The sequence below is a fragment of the Alnus glutinosa genome, chromosome 12 (genome assembly GCF_958979055.1).
Source record: "Alnus glutinosa chromosome 12, dhAlnGlut1.1, whole genome shotgun sequence".
Taxonomy (NCBI): Eukaryota; Viridiplantae; Streptophyta; class Magnoliopsida; order Fagales; family Betulaceae; genus Alnus; species Alnus glutinosa.
The window spans coordinates 6,279,445-6,300,384 of NC_084897.1; the positions used below are offsets into that span (position 1 = coordinate 6,279,445).

General features: G+C 34.7%; 3 protein-coding genes across 3 annotated transcripts; 2 read left to right on the top strand and 1 right to left on the bottom strand.

The window, feature by feature from the left end:
• Window positions 1-1,060: 1,060 nt before the first annotated feature.
• On the top strand, window positions 1,061-2,846 carry LOC133851428 (protein WHAT'S THIS FACTOR 1 homolog, chloroplastic). Its single transcript, XM_062287856.1, has one exon. The coding sequence runs from the start codon at window positions 1,286-1,288 to the stop codon at window positions 2,510-2,512; it is 1,227 nt and encodes a 408-aa protein (XP_062143840.1). The 5' UTR covers window positions 1,061-1,285; the 3' UTR covers window positions 2,513-2,846.
• An 82-nt stretch (window positions 2,847-2,928) lies between these two features.
• On the top strand, window positions 2,929-5,459 carry LOC133851429 (uncharacterized). The gene is made up of 2 exons (XM_062287857.1): window positions 2,929-3,061; window positions 4,396-5,459. The coding sequence occupies exon 2, from the start codon at window positions 4,809-4,811 to the stop codon at window positions 5,265-5,267; it is 459 nt and encodes a 152-aa protein (XP_062143841.1). The 5' UTR covers window positions 2,929-3,061; window positions 4,396-4,808; the 3' UTR covers window positions 5,268-5,459.
• A 7,644-nt stretch (window positions 5,460-13,103) lies between these two features.
• LOC133852048 (adenylate isopentenyltransferase 3, chloroplastic) lies at window positions 13,104-14,416 on the bottom strand. The gene is made up of 2 exons (XM_062288719.1): window positions 14,337-14,416; window positions 13,104-14,227 (listed from the first exon to the last, which is right to left on the bottom strand). The coding sequence occupies exon 2, from the start codon at window positions 14,210-14,212 to the stop codon at window positions 13,223-13,225; it is 990 nt and encodes a 329-aa protein (XP_062144703.1). The 5' UTR covers window positions 14,213-14,227; window positions 14,337-14,416; the 3' UTR covers window positions 13,104-13,222.
• Between the last annotated feature and the right edge of the window lie 6,524 nt (window positions 14,417-20,940).

The following is a 20,940-nucleotide window of genomic DNA, read 5'->3' on the forward strand; positions in this document are numbered from 1 at the left end:
CGACCATGATAGGTATCCGAGTGTCAAATCACTTGAAAATTAGAAATTAAAAGAGAAGATAGAAAAATAATCGCGTATGAGGGAATCAAGTTTTAAATTCCTTTTGAATTGGTCATACGACATTTGCAAGCTTAAATAGAAAGGACTAAAACGTACTTTTTATGATAATGAAACATTATGTTATTAATGAAAATAATATCAAAATATTATGCCAATAGTGAGTGTAGTAATATCATAATAAAATCAAGACGTAAATGCGAAATGTTAAGAAATATTGGGTTTCCTAACAAGCCATGGCTGGGTCCAGTCACCCAATCCTTGGCTACATGGTTGGATGATGATCCGACCATGGCCACAATCACGCTTTTTTTTTCTTTTTTTTTTTTCTTTTTTTTTTATTAGATGGGTATAATTTTTAGTTTTATTTTGTTTATGTTATCTATTTGATAGAAACTACTAACGAATGTTTTAATTTACAAATTTCAAAGTAGATGTTTTGATTTTAATAAAGAGAAATGATTCATTTTTTTCTATATTTTTTTATTATCATCACATTTATTTTAAAATTATCATTGAATCTGCGGGGTTCATGTGTCCCGAAACGTAAGAAAATGAGAGAAAAATTAGGAAAAGATGTATATCCCGTTTCTTTAATAAATTGATAATTGGGTTAAGAATACTTTCTTAAAAATGAACAAGGATTATGGTTATCATTAATTCGAGAATATGAAGAAGGTATTTCATGAATTTTTTTTAGAAAATGACACTTTTTTTTTAAACTATCATTTTATTGATAATGTCTCGTGAGGCTAATGAAAAGATAAAAACGGTTATAACTTTTTTTTTTAATAAGATATAAATATTCTTATAAATTCAAAAAAAAAAAAAAAAGACCAAGAAGTCCTTTGGCCAAATGAATGGTATTTTTGTTAGTTGTTGGACTAAAATTAGTCTCTTTTACAAAATTGCCCTTAAATGAAATGGTCAGATTTTAAGATCAACGGCACAGATGTCTTTTGGCTAGTCACCCTCCACACAAAACCCTCTTCCAATCTCCATGTCCCTCTCTCTCTCTCTCTCTCTGAAAGCCACACCACCAACGGAGCCCCACCGCGCCAGTGCCGTCCACCCCTCGCCGACACACCCACAGAGAGAGAGAGAGAGAGATAGAGAGAGAGGGAGATACAGATTGAGCCCGATTTTCACTCTCTTTCGTTTTCTTCTCTGAAACTTCCTCAGTGGCTCACTCTGTGCGTGGCTTTGCTTGGTCCTTCAATTCGCAGGTATGCTCTCGAAAGCTCAAACCATCTCTTTCTACTTAAATCACACCCTCAAACCCTCATTCACATCCCACACAAACCCTTTTATCGACCTCCAAATCAAACCCATTTCAAGCCTCAAAGTAGTGTGGCGGAAAGACAGGGAACTGGACCGAGCCATAGACAACGACAAGCGTTACAAGATCTGTTCCCGAGTCGTCAAAGAGGTCCTTAACGAGCCGGGCCAAGTGATCCCACTCCGTTACCTCCAGAAACGCCGCGAGCGAATGCGGCTCAATGTCAATATCAAAACTTTCCTCGCCAGAAACCCGGGTCTATTCGACGCTTATTATGACCGAATCAAACCCAAAACCCAACCGGTCCCGTTCCTCCGAGTTTCGGACCGGCTCAAAGAGTTTCTCGAAGAAGAGAGAAGGATTCATGTTGAACATGAACCTTGGATAGTATCGAAATTGTGTAAACTGTTGATGATGTCTAAGGATAAGGTTCTTAGTGTGGAGAAATTAGTACATGGGAAGAGGGAATTTGGGTTTCCGAATGATTTTCTGGTTAACTTGGTGCCCAAGTATCCACAGTACTTTAGGCTATCCGGGTGTCCCGGCGAAGGGAAATCGTTTTTGGAACTGGTTTCGTGGAACAACGAGTTTGCAGAATCGGTTATTGAGAGAAGGGCGGAGGAAGAGTCGAAGTTGACGGGGATTGGGGTTAGGCCCAATTTTAATGTTAAGCTTCCGCCGGGGTTTTTCCTGAGGAAGGAAATGAGGGAGTGGATTAGGGATTGGATGGAGCTCAATTATGTGTCCCCGTATGAGGATGTGTTGCATTTGGATCAGGCGTCGAGGGAAATGGAGAAGAGGACGGTGGGAGTTCTGCACGAGTTGCTTTCACTTTCATTACATAAGAGGGTTCCAGTACCAACATTGGGGAAGTTTAGTGATGAGTATAGGTTCTCAAATGCGTTCTCGAGTGCGTTCACAAGGCATTCGGGGATATTCTATATGTCGTTGAAAGGAGGGATAAAGACGGCAATGCTGAGAGAAGCATATAAGGGTGATGCACTGATTGATCGGGATCCTCTGCTCGAGATCAGAGATAAATTTGTTGCTTTGTTGGAGGAGGGATGGGGAGAGAGAGCAGAGCAGTTGAGTTTGCAAAGGGAAGTAGTTAAGAAGGACGTGGAAATGATGGCAACAAGGAGTGGGGAGTATGATGGGCATGCGTGTGATGAATGAATAAGTCAGGCTTGGAGAATTTCTCTGATGGTAACGAGATCGGCAATTGCAGGTAAAGGGGACTTGATGCAATATTAGGATGATTGTTGAGATTAAACTGCATATTCTGTTGAGAAATTGCACAATTGTGAGGAATTGTAGTATCCTGCATGTGTAAAAGCCAAATTTTCATCCAAGTTAATTGGAGATTGTCCATGTCACTGAATTTATGGATGGGGGTGGAGTTGTGTTCTTCTCTCAAATATTGTGGTAGAGAGTTGCTTTCCACAGGATACCTATTAACAGCATTTAGTAATGCTTTATAGTTTCTCAGCAACAAAGGAATTCTACCAAACTTTTTACTCAGGCACGGATGTCAAAATTTGTTTCAACTGACCTCCTAACATATCTGTGGAGTTGTAATTTTACATTTATCGGAGATTGTTAGTTGTATGTATGTTGCAGATTTCATGCAAAACAGAATGCACTTCAAGAGTGGACAAATGTTTGTTGTGTTGGTACAATCATGGATTGCACGACCAAGCATCATAAAAGTAATGGCTATTGCAGGTTCTTTTTCTACTTTTATCCATTTTTGTTTTTATGGGGGAAAGTTCACATGAAAGTGAAACCACTATATTTACCTAGCTTTCTCATTATGTATTTCAGCTTCGGAACTTGTTTTAGATTAACTAGCTGGACTGAATAGTGAGTTACAACATTATAATGAAATTGCTTTGCAACTAATGCTGTTGCAAATCAACTTAGGTGTGAGTTTCAACTTTTATCTTTATCTTCTTATCATGTTCTGACATTCTGTATAAGAACTTTCCGATTTCTAATGTCTTGAATTTGCCAGGTTTCTGCAGAGAATAATATCATAATATTAAGAAACTTAGAAAGTTTTGATGCATTACATTAAATACACCACTTTACATTTGTAAAGAAATATGGAAGCCTTGCTTGTGTTTGCCATGCTTAGGAAGGTGTGATGAGAGATGAAATTGACATTTTCCATACTCTCAGATTGAGATAAGTTCTGACATTTTACTGTGATTGTTTTCTATGAAGCAATTTTAAAGGACCTGAATAAGAGAACATTTTGGAATGGATAGATCAAATACTTTCTTTTCCTTTTTTTTTTTGGGGGGGGCGGGGGTGGTGGGGGGGGCAAGGATTTTCTTGGTCTTTTCATTTCCAAAGTCAACTTTCAAGGAAGGTTGGTCTGGTTAGGCATGTTAGTTAAAGGTATTGGTTGAATCACCGTTACGTTACCTTGTAAAACTTTGATCTGTATGTTTATTGCTTTAATAATTATGAGATCCCAATGCCAGAAGTGCAGGATTTGCAATAATCATAAATTTTTAATTCTATAAACGCATTTGCAGCCATCTCTTTCAGGTGTTGATCTCATGCACAATTTGAGAAGGCCCAAAGCATGTCACTCTTTCTAGTCCTATGCCTGTCTCATAGGTTTCTAATGAAATTTTTAATAATAAAGAATCCCATGAGACATTTTCTATTCATGCCTTTTGATTTATGTGAAATCCTTTGTGAATTCTGTAGGAGTTGGATTTTTTTTGTAATGTTTAGAAGTGAAGCGGCACACAAAATGCATTTTAGCGACATAGCATATGTTAAGGTGAAAGGAAAAATGTTTTGATTGCTTAGATAGATGGTAAATGGTATTCTTAATGAAATTTCATTTTGCTCATAGTAGCAACTGAAACTATTGTGTAATTGAGCTGAATGTGGTGGTACCCTGGAGTAGATCTTCAAATTGTTGCAGTAAAATGTCTCTTCTTTAGAGCACTGATAATTTGGTCTGTGTTCTCCAATTCTATTTCAAGATGATTATTTTTGAGCTATTTCAGTAATGATATTTATTTTGCCTTAATTTGCAGGTCTAGAGTTTCAGCTCTTGGCAAGTTGTGATTCTTGATGAGGTTAGGATCATTTTAGGAGAGAAAATGGTTTATATCGTTGCCTTCCTCCATAGGAATAGTTTATGAAAAGTTCAATATTCTTGAGGTAGAAAGAGCGTAGGTGGTGCAAATACCTATTATAGCATGCTTGTATGTCACCTAACAAATCATCACACAAAATGAATGAGGCATACTCAAACCATTCAGAACCTAACCAGCAAACAAAAGCCTCATTCTCTTGGTAATCCTATTCTTTACTGTTATCCCACCAGAGAAGCAGCCCCATGAATGCACAAGTATATAACAGAGGCAAGGACCAGTCTGAAGCACCTGAAACCATTCTCTTCCCTTTTCCTCCTTATGTAATAGTAAAGACAGGCTGAGATAGCTCGATGGAGAAAGTCAAGATTGTTACATTAACACTCTTTGCAGCACTCGTGTTACTGGTGCCCAGGTCGGATTGCCAGCTAAGGGGAGCACCAGTACTGCCACCCCGCCCGCTTTGTGCTTCACAATTTTCGCTCGCCAACTATGCATGCGCACGGCTCCCCTTGAGGCCTGTACCTCCTCCTGCACCACCCTCTCCTCCTTCCCCTCCCGACGACGAAGGAGAGGGGCACCATCACAGGCAACATGGGCACAAGCGCCGGCATAGGCACCACGACACACCTGAGGAAGACAACTGCTGCCGTTGGGCGAGCCAGGTGGACAGCCAGTGTATCTGTGAGGTGCTATATCTCTTGCCCAGCTTCGCAAACTTCCTCATGAGGCCCGTGCACCAGATCTCCCTCGAAATCAGTGACGCTTGCAACGTTACCTACACATGCGGGGGCACAATTCTAAGAGCTTGAGCAATGCATTTACATTGTGATGCAATATATTGGTCTACTATGTTTGTTGTGTTGGTTTAAATTATACTTTTTTTAAAAAAAAAAGTAATCTGCTTCTTCTACTTAGTCTTACTCTTCATACAAGTTTAATTATTTAGCTGTTTTCTGTCTGTACTTGTAATTTTGGCATTGATAATAAATTGAAGTTGTTTCCATGGGATTAATATACTCAAATCTTCTACTTCCTATCCATCTTCAGCAGTGTTCATGCCTTGAGAGTTCTTATTTTCTTTGAAGCATTCTTTTCTTGAGTAAGAAAAAAAGAAATGGGTGTTATTTTTCCATGGGAATTACTAGGGGTGTACATGTGGGCGGATATAACCGCCAACATCCGTCATCCGCAACTATCCACGCATGTGGATGCAGTTCGTAAAAACCATTATCCGCATATATGGATGCGTATAGCGATTTTAAAGTATACAAATACGATGAATCATATATATATATATATGATTCACCAAGATGTCGTATTTTTGGATTAGATATAGGTTATATTTACCTTGGTTTGGTCGGATATGTTGCTTTCTCATGTAACACTTAAAGCAAAAAGGCAAAAACAATGAGAAATCAATATATTTTCAAAATGTTAGGGCTTTAGAAAAAAAAAAGTCAAAAACATTAAAAATCGGCCTAAATTATTTTCAGAATCATTTAAAATATTTCCTAATAAAGACTCAAAAGACTAAAATAAGCTCAAAAGACTCATTATCTATTATGCAGATAACGGATATTAATCACAATAACCACGCGGATGCAATTAATAAAAATCTAATGCGAATATCTAAAACTAATATCTACATTTTACAAATCCAAATATTATAAATAACTGCATCTGCGTATACATCATTCCCAGACTGGATTGCTTTTTGTGACCACCACACCAGTATTCGCACTCCAATCTCCACCTACAGAGAAACCTTTTGCAAGGGTCACAAATCAACACACAAGATTCCTCATGGGACTCTCTCCATGCAAATGCAAGTAGCACCCTCCCGCCCCCCAAAAAAAAAAAAAAATATATATATATATATATATATAAATAAATAAAAGACTCATTATCTAATATGCAGATAACGGATATTAACCAGAATAATCATGCGGATGCAGTTAATAAAAATCTAAAACTAATATCTACATTTTACAAATACAAATATTATAAATAACTACATCTGCGTATACATCCTTCCCCCGACTTGATTGCTTTCTGTGACCACCACACCGGTGTTTGCACTCCAATTTCCACCTATAGAGAAACCATTTGCAAGGGTCACAAATCAACACACAAGATTCCTCATGGGACTCTCCCCAAGCAAATGCAAGTAGCACACCCCCACCCCCCCCAATATATATATATATATATATATATATATATATATATATATAAAAGACTCATTATCTAATATGCAGATAACAGATATTAACCAGAATAACCACGCGGATGCAGTTAATTAAATCTAATACGAATATCTAAAACTAATATCTACATTTTACAAATACAAATATTATAAATAACTGCATCTGCGTATACAACCTCCCTCCGACTTGATTTTTTTTGTGACCACCACACCAGTATTCGCACTCCAATCTCCACCTAAAGAGAAACCTTTTGCAAGGGTCACAAATCAACACACAAGATTCCTCATGGGACTCTCCCCATGCAAATGCAAGTAGCACCACCCCCCCCCCCAAACAAATATATATATAAGACTTATTATTTAATATGCAGATAACAGATATTAACAACAATAACCACGCGGATGAAGTTAATAAAAATATAATGCGAATATCTAAAAGGAATATCTACATTTTACAAATACAAATATTATAAATAACTACATCTGCGTATACATCCTTCCCCCGACTTGATTGCTTTTTGTGACCACCACACCAGTATTCGCACTCCAATTTCTACCTATAGAGAAACCTTTTGCAAGGGTCACAAATCAACACACAAGATTCCTCATGGGACGCTCCCCATGCAAATGCAAGTAGTGCCCCCCCACCCCTCAAAAAATATATATATTTATATGATAATAGCTTAAAAGTGCTTATTTTTCCTATTAAAATAAGTATTATCATACTTTATTATAATTTAATTATTGCATTTTATATTTAATTGTGGAATATTGATCAAATATTAATATTAAGATTAAATGATATATTAATGCAAGAAATTATGTTATGTAGGAATTACAAAAGAAATCAAAGAGTAAAAGCCAAGAGGTAGGTCAAAAGAAGAAGTCTATCTTATGCCCAAGATAGAGTCCAATGTGTAATACAAGAAGAGGTGAAACCAAACTGCTGGACTCACGAATTGGAGAAACATTCTAATACTACTACATGACAAAACCAAGAAGAAAAAGATGTCTTCGGCTTTTATAAAAAGAAGCAGAGTTTTTATTTCAAGTGTAAGAGAGAGACATGGAACAAATAGAAGACTTGGATTCTTATACTTGTACAAATTCCAAAAGAGGAATGACTCATATCTCTATAAGAGAAGCAACACGACAACAAACAAAAAAGCTGAAAAAATATAGAAAAAACGATGCACGACACAAGAGAAGAATTTTCGGCAGCCGTTCTTTCTATTTATTTTCTATTTATGATTTTTAGTACTTAAATCTCTAGCTAAAGTTAGGGGTGAAACTTAGTATTTTTATTATGTGTTCTTGAGACTATTTTATTTGTTCTTCATAGATTAATGATTAAATGTTGGGAATGATTTTTATTTGAAAGTAATTTAATGAGACAAGTTTATTTTGATTCATTATGATTTTTGTTTATATCAAATACTTACTTTGTTTGATTTGTTATGATTCGAAAATATATTGAATGCTTAATTTATTGTAACATGTTTTTGAAATCAAATTCTCAATCAATCCATGTTTAATTTATTTTATATTTACTTTGTGCTTAATTATTTTATTTCTCGATTAGGAGAGTTGATTTTTTATCAAGTTGAATTAAAAATTTGTCTCAGGAATACGTAATATAAAACTAGGTGGATCTCTGAACCTTAGTGTTTTCATTAATTTTCTCCTATTTACTTTTTATTAATTTAGTTTAGTTGATTTAATTTTAGTTTATAATCTCGTTCTTGCTCCACTTTTTAGTGGAAAAACGACTCAATTTACTTTTCTGTACAATAATAGGAATTTTACTAAATATCTACCATTCTCTGTGGATCGACCTCGTATTTATCTAAAATTTATTACTTCGAGACAACCTGCACTTGGGTTTACACACTTAAGTTGTCAACAATATATATAAAAGACTCATTATCTAATATGCAGATAACGGATATTAACTACAATAACCACGCGGATGCAATTAACAAAAATTTAATTCGAATATCTAAAACTATTAATTGCATTTTACAAATACAAATATTATAAATAATTGCATCCGCGTATACATCCTTCCCCCAACTTCGTTGCTTTTTGTGACCACCACACCATTATTCGCACTTCAATCTCCACCTACAGAGAAACCTTTTGCAAGGGTCACAAATCAACATACAAGATTCCTCATGGGACTCTCCCCATGCAAATGCAAGTAGCACCCCCTCCCCCAAAAAAAAAAAACGGATATTAACTACAATAATTACACAGATGCAGTTTATAAAAATCTAATTCGAATATCTAAAATTAATATTTACATGTTACAAATATAAATATTATAAATAACTGCATCCGCGTATACATCCTTCCCCGTCTTAATTGCTTTTTGTGACCACCGCACCAATATTCGCACTCCGGTCTCCACCTACATAGAAACCTTTTGCAAGGGTCACAAATCAACGCACAAGATACTTCGTGAAACTCTCCCCATGCAAATGCAAGTAGCATTCCCAAATATATATATATATGTTCGAAAGTTAAAGATAAGAAGTAATTTGTGTCAGATTTTGGATTATTCGATACCAACTTTTATATGCAGAGAAGAAACAGTATTGATTGACTAATTTTATCTATAAAAAAATACAACTTGGCTATAAACTTATACTATTATTCGGTGTCAAGTCGCTACAAATTCATTCCAACTCACCGCTCCTAACTTTCTTGTCTTCTAGTATAAGATTATAATAATAATTATAATAACAATTTCATAGCAAAAAAGAAGAAAAAAAAAAAAAAAAAAAAAAAACCCAAAAAAGATATTTCCTTATAAAAAGCATTGTCAGGGATAATTCCGCTTCGCCCGGTCCATTTTAGAAGTTTCCAGCCTCACTTTGAGATCGTTAAAGAAATAAAGAATCTTGATCTAGTAGGTAAATAATTTTGGATCAAGAAAAAACTCTGACGGCACTTCTAGATCACAATAGAAAGAATATGAAACCCTAATGCAGTAAGGGTTCTCATCATTCAACTTATAAATAGGCTTATACCTCAGGTAAAAAAAGAAAAAAGAAAAAAAGACTTAGTTATTGTGCTTAAACGTACTTTTTACTAAAGTACTAATTTAGACATCGAAGAAAAGAATGTCGGTCATCCCCAATGTGTTCTCTTAGTATTGTTTGTTTCGCAACGATCAGGAGGAGACGTGAAGAACATCGAAGAACGTATTATCAATATCATACCAAAAACTATACTAACAAGCGTAAATTGATTAAAAGAAAATAAAATAAAAATTTGAAAATCATTGATAAACATATTGTTTTTTGAATAAATTAAGGGTGCGCGTGCAAGATAATCATTTGACTAAAAAGGCATTCGAAAGTGTAGAAAATTTGATTTGGCCTTTTAATCTTGTGGATCCACAAGAATTCCCATTGGGCAGTTTATGTAACAAGGGGGGATATTTTATTAAAATATTGTAATTAAAATAATTGGGCTTCAAAACGACAACGCTTTCCGAAAGTGGGACAAACCAATATATTAATATTCGTATCCTCAGTCTCTTTTCCATATTTTGGAATAGATTCCATCATTATTTTATTTATTTTTTTATTTTTATTTTTTGAACTGCCGAAAGTTATTTTAGCATATCTCATATTAATATTATCATATGATCAAGAAACCAATTAAACATCTAAAAAAGAAAAGAAAAAAGAAACCAATTAAACTGATCAGGAATATATACCATTCTTTTCATTGTTTTAGCAAAGGAAGAGGAAGCTCTATGACCCACTAGACATTCACTACAACATTCAACAAATTCTATGCCCATATATGTAAGTGACCTCTCAATTGAAGCATAAACAAAATAAATTTTGGTACTTAGGTACAACTCGATTTTAGAAATTTCAATATCGTATTTGTTAAATAATTGTAATATGCACAGTGGAATAGGACAGTACGTACCTCACTTACACTGCGATCAAGTATTGTTCTACGTGATTGTCCAGTGAATTTTTTCTTTCTCATGGTGGTGGATCGAATACGCTACCAAAAATTTCTGGAGTAAAATTCACAAAATCTAAGTCTAAGAAAACTAAATAAAACATTGAGAAAGAGTTATGTATCTTTTGATATCTCAACCCAACCAATGAGAAGGCTATATAGTTAATCCTGAAAACAATCAATCAAACCGGCATAAAATCTAGCAAACGAAAGTAAAATAAACTTACAAGCAAGGCGGTTAGGTCTGGTTTGAACGCATGTTTTCCTCAAAATATGCAGAGAAAAGTACTCGCCGGCCGCCTATGTGGGCGTACGCCCCTCTACGTTAAAAAATATTGTGTTCGTATAACTAGCGCATAAAGGCACCACTTTAACTGTATGAAAGGATTTTCAAAACCATATTTTGAAAGGGAATGAAGTGCAATGAATTTGCTTGTATCGCATATAGTGAGAGCAGCTATTGCCCTTAACCAAATAAGTGATTTATGATAGTGGTAAATGATTGAACTATTAAGTAATTAAGGAAAATCAACTAATATATGAATGAATTGATATATGCATGAATGCAAAACTCTACATCAATAGAGATGGAATAGCCTCATGATAATCTTGGTGAAAAGAAAGCGGTTGTCGATGTGCAGACCTCTCACTCAGACAACGATTGCCCTTATAAAGCTAAAAAATAATAAATAAATAAAAATAAATAAATAAATAAAATTAGTCTTTGCTGAAAAGAAAAGCAAGGTTGAAAATAAATGCCTATACTACGGAAGTCAATACACTCTGACTCAGCGTACGGAAGATGCGCATGCGTGCGGTAGATTATCGCCGCCACCATGCATCTTTGCCAGTTGCTTTCCTACTCTATCAAAAGCCACCCTTTTGTCCTGACCCAGCTTTTTTTTTTTTTTTTTTTATTTTTTTTTTTAAAAAAAGCAGAATCTTCCCTATGTATTTTAAGTGAAATAAAGATAAATAAATTTTTTTTTATTTTTTTTTATTATTATTTTTTTAAAATAACCGAGAGTATCTTTGCCCCGACTAGATATTCAGGATATTGTTTAAAGCATTCATTCCATGTGGGTCAGGTAAAATTCGGACTTTCACTTGCGAACGTGGTCCATCAAAGAATTGTTTAATGCATCATAAGACATTAGGACTAAATATGTAACACATCGGTCTCATATTGAGAAGAAATAAATAGATCACATAAAGTTAGTGGTTTATAAAAATACTCATGGGTGCTAAGTTCCACATTACCTAGTTACTAATGGGTTCTACAAAAGTTTCAAATTGACTAATCCTTTTGGGGTGATAGCGCAGATGTGGCTAGCGCTTTTCCTTGGGTTGTTACAAATGGCATCAGAGCCACCTAGTAACGCCAGGTCATGTGGTACTAGAATACTGCATGACGTAGTCCTGACAATGACGTCAGGGGTTTAAGGGGGGAGTTTGTAACACCCCGATGATCCCATATTGGGAAGAGATGAATAGCTCACATAGAGTGAATGATTTATAAAGATACTCATGGGTACTAAGTCCAGCATTACCTAGTTACTAAGTAAAACCGTACTTTATAAAGGATTCTAAGAAAGTTCTAAATTGGCTAGTCTTTTTAAGGTTGATAGCGCAAATGTGACTAGTATTTTTTCTTCGGTCGTTACAAAATAACTGCTTACTCAACCAACCATATATCGGATAATCTTCGATAATTATTTTTTATTTGATTTGACGGATCCACACCATGATTAATTAGATTGGATGAAAGCTAAAGAATAAGTGGTTCCTATGAGCTGCTTTAATGCTAAGCTTCTTTTTCCCGAAACTAATCCAGACTCCTAGTTAATAATATAAATTTAATTTGGAGGAATTTCCTTCACTAAGTTAGATAAATTTTTCAAATTCAGTCCTTAAAATCGTCATACTAAGGGTACATAACACTCTTAGAGACTAAATTGAAATCATTGTTTTGAGGAAATTTCTTTTCATAAATTAAGAAGATCGAACAAATTAAGTTTTTCTCATCGGAGGGATACCCAAACTATTAGGTTGACATCTATTCTTAAAATACGTAATTCTCACATGCATTTTTAAAATACACGTGAGCGAGAATCACATACTCTAAATAACAGATATCAATTTAATAAACTGAATTGAAGAATTTACTCCGGCCCGTCCAATATTATATTGGAAAAAATTGTCCAATTAGGTATTCATCATCAACAATTTCTGCATGTCAAAGTTAGGCATTCCTTTTTCTTTTGTATTGATTGGATTTTGTCCAATTTGAAAGGTATGCATGATGGGATGTAAAGGTGTTTCTACATTATTTTGATCACCAGCTGGATGACTAGACAATTATATACACTTGGATGATCAAGTGGGGGCAGGAATATACGTTACCCTGAAGCTCAATGATTATTTATTTTTCATATCCCAGAATTAATTAGCCAAATTAATACTTATAATTCATTAATTCAAATAATATTTCAAATATTTGTTGGAATTACAATCAGAATATGATGTTTACAAAATATAGGTAATTTATTTATTTATTAGCGAGATTAATTATTTCTAGAAAGTTCCGGCTGCAATTGCAGTTCCTACCCTCCTCACCTTAATCCCAGCTGCTACTTTTGCAGGGATTTTGGAGGCAAAATTGTACGGAAATTGGTCGACGATTCTTGTGCTCGTTCTGGCGACAAGCTCCTTCCATGCCTCGTCGGCTTCTTTGCTGCCGTGCTTTAGAAACACTTCGGTGGCGTCAAGCCGGTGCATATTCCACCCCTTTTTATTTCTAAGCCGGAGAATTTTCCCCAGCTGCCGTCTTGCTAATTTGCATGTATTTTCCTTCATCTGAGCTATTGCTTCGTGGAGAAGAATCAAACGTTGATGTTTGTCTAAATATGGTTCCTGTCGGAAGTATTTATCGAATTCTGGAACCCCAATTGCTCTTCTGATCCCCCGTGAATAATCGGCGTCAGGATCGAACGTTTTTCTCACCTCCTCCACCAACCCATTTTCAACCATTTGATCGACCCGGTTCGACACAAATGAGCGGAGCACAGGCATTGATACGTCCACCCAAATAAAGCAACATTCATACTTCGACCGGAACATGTAATCGTCGTCGTCGATCAAGGCCTCAATGTACGAATTGGAGCCGCCGACGATGAGCGGGAGGCGGTCTCGTCCGATGATTGACTCGACGGCAAGCAACGCCGCGTCGCAGAAGTTCGTCGCCGTGAAATCTGCATTTGGATTTAGTATCCCGAGCAAATGGTGCGGCACGCCGCGTTGCTCTTCCTCGGTGACTTTGTTGGTGACTATGGGAAGTCCCTCGTACGCTTGCATTTTGTCGGAGTTTATGATTTCTGCCGGAAAACTGGCGGCCAGATCAATGGACAGCCTTGACTTCCCGGTTCCTGTTGCCCCCATTAAAATGACAACCTTTTCTTTGTGTCTACGTGGATTGAAGACAACATTATTCATGTTCAGCTTACCGGATGGAAAATCTAGCAATGGCACTTGTGTCTTCATGCACATGAGCATGGAAAATCCCATGATGAACAAACCAACCTATTACAAGAAAATCAAAATTAATAAATAATTTTACCAAACATGAAAAAACCATAAACAAATAACAAATTGTTTTGAACACCGAACGAGCCGATCACAAAAACATCACCTTCTAAGTATACGAGACAGACGGGGAAGCTTGAATTAAAGCTTATCCATGAAAACTAGGATCAAGGATAGGAACAGAGAATGTAGCATGACAAAGGCAATGGAAGAATGTTCAAATTTATAGATGGGGAGCAAAGAAAATGATAGGTCGTCTTGATAATAAATTCCACTCTTTTTTTTTCTTTTTTTTTTTTTTTCTCTAGTATAGTTAAATAGTGTTTTTAAGAATTTATATTGACTCTCCAAAAACAAGGAGGGTAGGGAAAATTAAAACATGAAAGCAATGGGCAAAAAAGTTCTTTTTCTTTAGTGGGTACGTTTGATGTTTGTACATGCAAATTGCACAAGAATATTGGTTTCTTTCTCTTAATTTAGTATATCCATTTGCCTTCAAAATTTTGTCTTTCGTCCATAATATTTTTTGGCATCCTCAGTGGTGAGATGCCTTGCCACGCAGGCTATTGCTCAAGATAAGATAAAAATTAGTATAGGGAGTTTTTTAAATTAAACAACTATATATGTTTGTTAATGTGTTTTTTTGATTTTTAAAAAAAATGTTCTATATGATATAAAATGGAAACAATTTTAAGTGTTTTGTATTTTAGATTGTTTATTAAAGTTTTTTTACAAAAACAGAAAACAAAAAAAAAAAAAAAAAAGGAAGAAGGAAAAAGTCTTAACAAGCGAAACTTTTTTTTTTAATTATTATATATATATATATATAGTAGCTAGAGGTGAACACAAATATAAATACAAATTGGATATATTGTACTAAGTTCAAGCTTGTCCTGTATCAATGAAGAGTAATTCTATTTATATAATAGACTCTTGTATAATTGATGTGATATTAAAATTAGTTTAAAAATTAATTTTTACTATCACATTATTTAATTATATGGCAGTTATATGTATAGGAGTTAAAAACAAAAAAAAAAAAAAAAAACTTTTACATTACATTAAAACATTTTTTTCAAATCAAAACCCAATTAAAAATAATTTTTAAAACCAGTATTAATCGTACCCTGATGATTGTAAATTCCGTACTACAGCCTTAAAAAGAAGAAAAAAGAATATAAATATTCTTATAACGAAATTGAAAGCCGAATTTTTAGTTGCACTCAGCAATAAAAGGCGCCAACTTTTTCTACCAAATGTCCGATTCCCTCGTCCAAGTGGAATTGACAAAATCAAGTACTTTGAGTATAGTTTTGGCATCCAAATCCATCGGACATTTCATTATCTTGATTCTCCGTGTTTGCCGACTATAAACTAATGTGAAATGTTAGAACTCTTTTTAGTATTTTTAAATTTTTTTTTTTAGGTGACGTGGATTTAACTCTTTTGCTTAAAAAATTATTTTTCGTAGGTTACTTTTTGAGATAATTTTCTTTTTTTAATTAAATGCATATCATCCAAAAAAACATTAAAATGAACTCTAATATTTCTCAAAAACAATTGTTAGAAATTGTATCGAGATGAGTCTAAAAAAAATAGTACCAAGATTCATTTCCAAACATTTTTATTTCATTGCTATTTAATATTTATCAGTTTCACAATTCATAGAATAATTACAATTTTTTATTTCATTGCCACTACAAGTTCTTTACACAAAAAAAAAAAAAAAAAAAAAATGATCCTTTGCCTTTTGCCTTTTAGGATTTAAAAAATATATCTATGTGAGTGCATGAGCAGCTTCTACCTGTTCGGACAAGTATCTTAGACAGTTTCAGCCTTACCTATTCGAATTGCTCGAATATATATATATGAACAAATAGAACTCACATGAGCAAGTGCAATAAAATTATTACACTATATCTTTATCCAATATCCTTACAGAAATGATAGGGGTATCAAATATTTTACCAAGAAATGGATATTAAAATAACGTAGAGCTTATTCAGTGGAGATTATCAAAATAAACGTTAAATACCACATCATTTTAATATCAATCTCTTAGTAAAAGATTTAGTACCTTATCATTAATTTCTTGTATCCTTAACAAGTTATGTTCATAATGAAGCTTAATTCCAAGTATCGCAAGTATCTTTAAGACAAAAAAGTGCTACTTTAAAAGCTGAACCTCATCATTACAATTGCTTTAAAAGTTTAGAGAGATCGATGTTTTAAAGCAATTGTAATGATGAGAAGTAAATGACTGGATCATTAGAAAGGAGAAAAAAGCTATACAAAGGTTAGAACGAGGTTAAAATGATGATCACTTATTCCAAAAGCTTAAGTTAATAGAAAGAGGTAAATTTAATTACTTAATTAATACTTTAACACTCTCCCTCACGTGTCACGTGTGAGTTCAAACTACATTTTTAATAGGTGAGGCCCAACACGTGGAATATTTAATTAAAATATGGATAAATAACGGAGTCAAAGTTCTAACTCAAGACCTTTGGCTTTGATACCATATATGTTAAATCACCATTCATCCTAAAAGATTAAACTTATAGAAAAATGTAAATTTAATTACTTAATCAATACTTTAACACGGACAAGGATCCTCTCCATTTTAAAATAAATGAATAATAATTATTTTACGGTCGGAATTTAAAGTTAATGTATTTAACGGTGTATAAAATTCTCATTATTTAATTTCTTTAAAAAAAAAAAATTGTCACCATTGACTTTCATATATACTGTTAGATATACAAACTTTAAATCACGACCATAAAATGAATTCTATCCTATTGGAACATGATTCACCTCCTATATCGAGTTTCCTCCTTATTTATTTCATTGCAAATTTTCAATGCATGGCTGCAAATGTGTTACGTATGTCGCTGAAATGAAATGAAATGAATCAAAAATTTGTGTAAAAGGTGTGAGTAATAAGTGGGATCAAATCGAGAGAGAAGAAAAGGAAGCAGATCAAGGCTCTGGCTATGTTTGGGGATAGATCTGATGTTGAAAATTAGAACTAGAAAAATTCCCTGAAAAAACCATAGTGAATGAGTGCTGACTCGAACCCAGATAACTGCTTAATGAAATTTCATTTGGGTTGGAGGAGTAAATCCATCGGAATCTGCTAGCAATACCAAAAAAAATCTCAAACTCCCAACCCTCAGATTGGTTAGAGACTGAACACTTTCACCTCTTGGTTTCAATGGGTGAAGCCAAGAGAGAAGAAAAGGAAGTAGCCCCAGGCTCTGGCTATGTTTGGGGACAGATTTGATGTTGAAATTTGAAAATTAGAACCGGAAAAATTCCTTGAAAATGGCAGATCCAAGCTGGTGGAGCCCCAGAAGGGTGAGAAAGGGAGGGGAAAGGAAGAGGAGGGGATTAAGGGGGGGGGGGGGGGGGGGGGGGGGGGAGGAGGTGCACCCCCTCCTCCTCGGCAGCCGGGCAGAGGTGTAGGTGTCTGCAAGGTTCAAATGCGGGAGCTACTTTAAGTGAAAGTGTTTAGTCTCTAACCAATCTGAGGGTTGGGAGTTTGAGGTATTTTTTGATATTGCTAGTAGGATCTGACGGATTTACTCCTCGAACCGAAATGAAATCTAATTACGCAGTTATCTAGGTTCGAGTTAGCACTCTTTCACGGCGGTTTGAACCAGGTGGAGGTCAAAACCCATTCTCATCCACAACAAAATCCTTGGCGCCGTTGGATGCAAACCACCAGTCAGGTGGAGACCATAAGGATGAAGGAGATGGTACCGACGCTGAGGGTGACAGAGCCGCCTCTTCTCCTCCGGGCAACTAACAGAGGGATTTGTGGAATCTTGAAACAGAAACGTTTGTAACGAATGGAACGACCGTCAATTGTGCCGAAAATCATGGGACTATTGGAGCTATGATTTCGCAGGCTCCAGGAGTAATAGGTGATAGTGAGATTAGGGAAGGAGATTTGCTAACGCTAGGAATCAATCAATGGGATTTTCGGTTTCTTCACAAGGCAACAGAAGTGTTATCTTTTGATGAAGAAGCAAGCAATATTCACTCCTCCGGAATACCAACAAGCAATATTCAAAACAAGTGGATTTTTGAATATAGTGGTTCCATGTGAAGAGGAATTTGAATCAAGAGCTATTGGTTAGACGTGTGCAAGAGGAAATTGAATTATTTGTAGTGAGCATTAAATTTATTTTGCAATCCTTTCAATCTTATCAAGAGGTTCATGTGAAGAGGGATGCTAACTTAGCTGCTCATTGACTTGTTAGAGAAGTGGTCAATCATGTCATAAATTTTGTTCAAGTGAAAAAAATTCTTCTATTCATTTGCGATATTTTTTTAAATAGGGAAGTTCCAATCCCTATCTTCTTATCTCAATGTTATGCTGGAATGATTTGAGATTATTATTAATGAAGAGATATTCAGTTAAAAACTAAAAAAAAAAAAATAAGTGGGATCAAATCAAGGGGCTTTCCATTACAGCATTACAGCATCATATCAATGGGAATTGTCATCAACGACTAATTATGAGATATATGCCTAACTTTTTTGTATTGGCCATGAATCATGAATGCAACCCAAAAAGGTCAGAATTCAATCATCACATCTCACGGACCCAAAAAAGTTTTCCTATTTAAGCACAACTTAGTAGCACGCGTTGCCATCAATCACTTAAAAAAATGTGATTGATGCGACATATTCAATGACTACATCGTCCAATCCCGATTTCGACGTAATACCTAAATCATTATATATATATATATATATATATTCAATCTTCCAATCTTATCCTTTGATTGTTTTTTTAACGAAAAATCAAAATATTTTATTGATCAAACATCACAAGCAAAAAGTTTTTACATCACAAAGTATAAAGATTTGTAAAATTATAGCCACATACTATAAGGTTATATAATCATAGATACAAACAAAATTCTTATAATAAAATACTATTTATGAATTTTATCTTCCGCTAATCCATATACAAAAATAGTTAAAGAGCAGATTTGTTCTGAGTAGACTTAATCTAAGACAAAGGTAGCCAAATATTTTAAAAATTTATTTAAACCGGCTGTAAGAGATAACCCATCGCACTTGATTAACCTCCATCCCATGGATCGCCCATGAGGACAGATCTAAAGATAATAAAACTCTTATTCAAAGCAAAAACACAACCAGCAAACAGTAGCAGCGACCAGGGAGGAGATGAGCGGCACAACACGGAAGTAGATGGACAGATGCATAGCGGAGAGGCCAAAATTACTGATCTAGTCAGAGAACACATACAAACAAAATAAAAAACCAGAATGGGATGAGGAGTGTAGAAGCGGGTAGTAGAAAGAGATAGTGAGAGGAGGATGGAGCATATCTTAAATCTATTTTTTCTTGAATTACTATATAAATCTATATCTTTATACAAGATTAAATAATGCAGTTATTACTAAATGCAAGCTTAAATAAATTAAGATTTCACTTATTACACAATTCACGATTATTAGTCATAGAGGGTTATTGTCTCGTAATTGAGATTTGGATTACCAAAAAAATAAAAAATAAATGCAATGAGGTATGACTTTAAGATAATAGTGAAAAAAAACTTAACATAACTTAAAGATCCTACACTTACCAAATCCAAAATGACGTGTTTAGTGAATTATATATATATATATATATATATATATATATATATATATATATATATATATATATATATATAGCGGATGCGGGCTGTTATTAACCATCCGCATTTTCACTTCTACTGGTATGCATATATATATATATTGTAATGAGAATAACTTTTATAGAGGGACAAAAATTAGTTACAAACTGGTTTGTACAATTAGCTTCAAATTCAGCTGCTCATGTTTTAGCTAAAGCGGCCGTGATTCATGTAATGGATTCTTGGAGAAAACTTTACCTAATGTCTCTAATATTGTGTTTAGGGAGTCTTCTGTCCCTAATTTTTTGACCTCAAGGTCTGTTTAGGGAGTCTTCTGTACCTAATTTGTGTTGACCTCAGCGTATTTTACATTATTAATAAGAGTTTATTTTTATTAAAAAAAAAAGGGTTAAATACCTTACACCCCCGGTGGTTTAAAAATTTTATTTTTTGCTCCCTCAGTTTTCATTTTTTTCATAAGTGGTATTTGTGCTATGGAAAAAGACAGAAATGGTACTTTCGTCTATTTTTCCATTTAAAACTGACGGATTTCCATGTCAATGACACGTGTCATCATTAAAATTGTGACACGTTGCCCCCATATATTTTTTTATATTTTTTTAAAAAATAAAAAATAAAAAATTTGTAGGGATGGCCGGCTACCACCATTTTGGCCAAGGGGGTGGCTTAGTTTTAGGGGTGGTCGAAACCACCTCCATTTGGCATGGAGGTGGTTCAGCCACCCCTTGACAGGTCATGTTGTGGTTCGACCACCCATAAGGGCCAAAGTAAAAAAAAAAAAAAAAAAAAGGTTTTTGCCCTTGGGCACCCCCAAGGGTCATAAGGGTGGTTCGGTCACCCCCGTGTAGCCTTGAGCCACCCCTACAATTTTTATTTTTTATTTAAAAAAAAAAAATTTGTGCAGCTACGTGTCACAATTTTAATGGTCTTACATGTTGTTAACGTAAAAATCCGTTAGTTTTAGACGAAAAAATTGACGGAGATACCATTCCTGTATTTTCTTATACTATAAGTATCACCTATAAAAAAA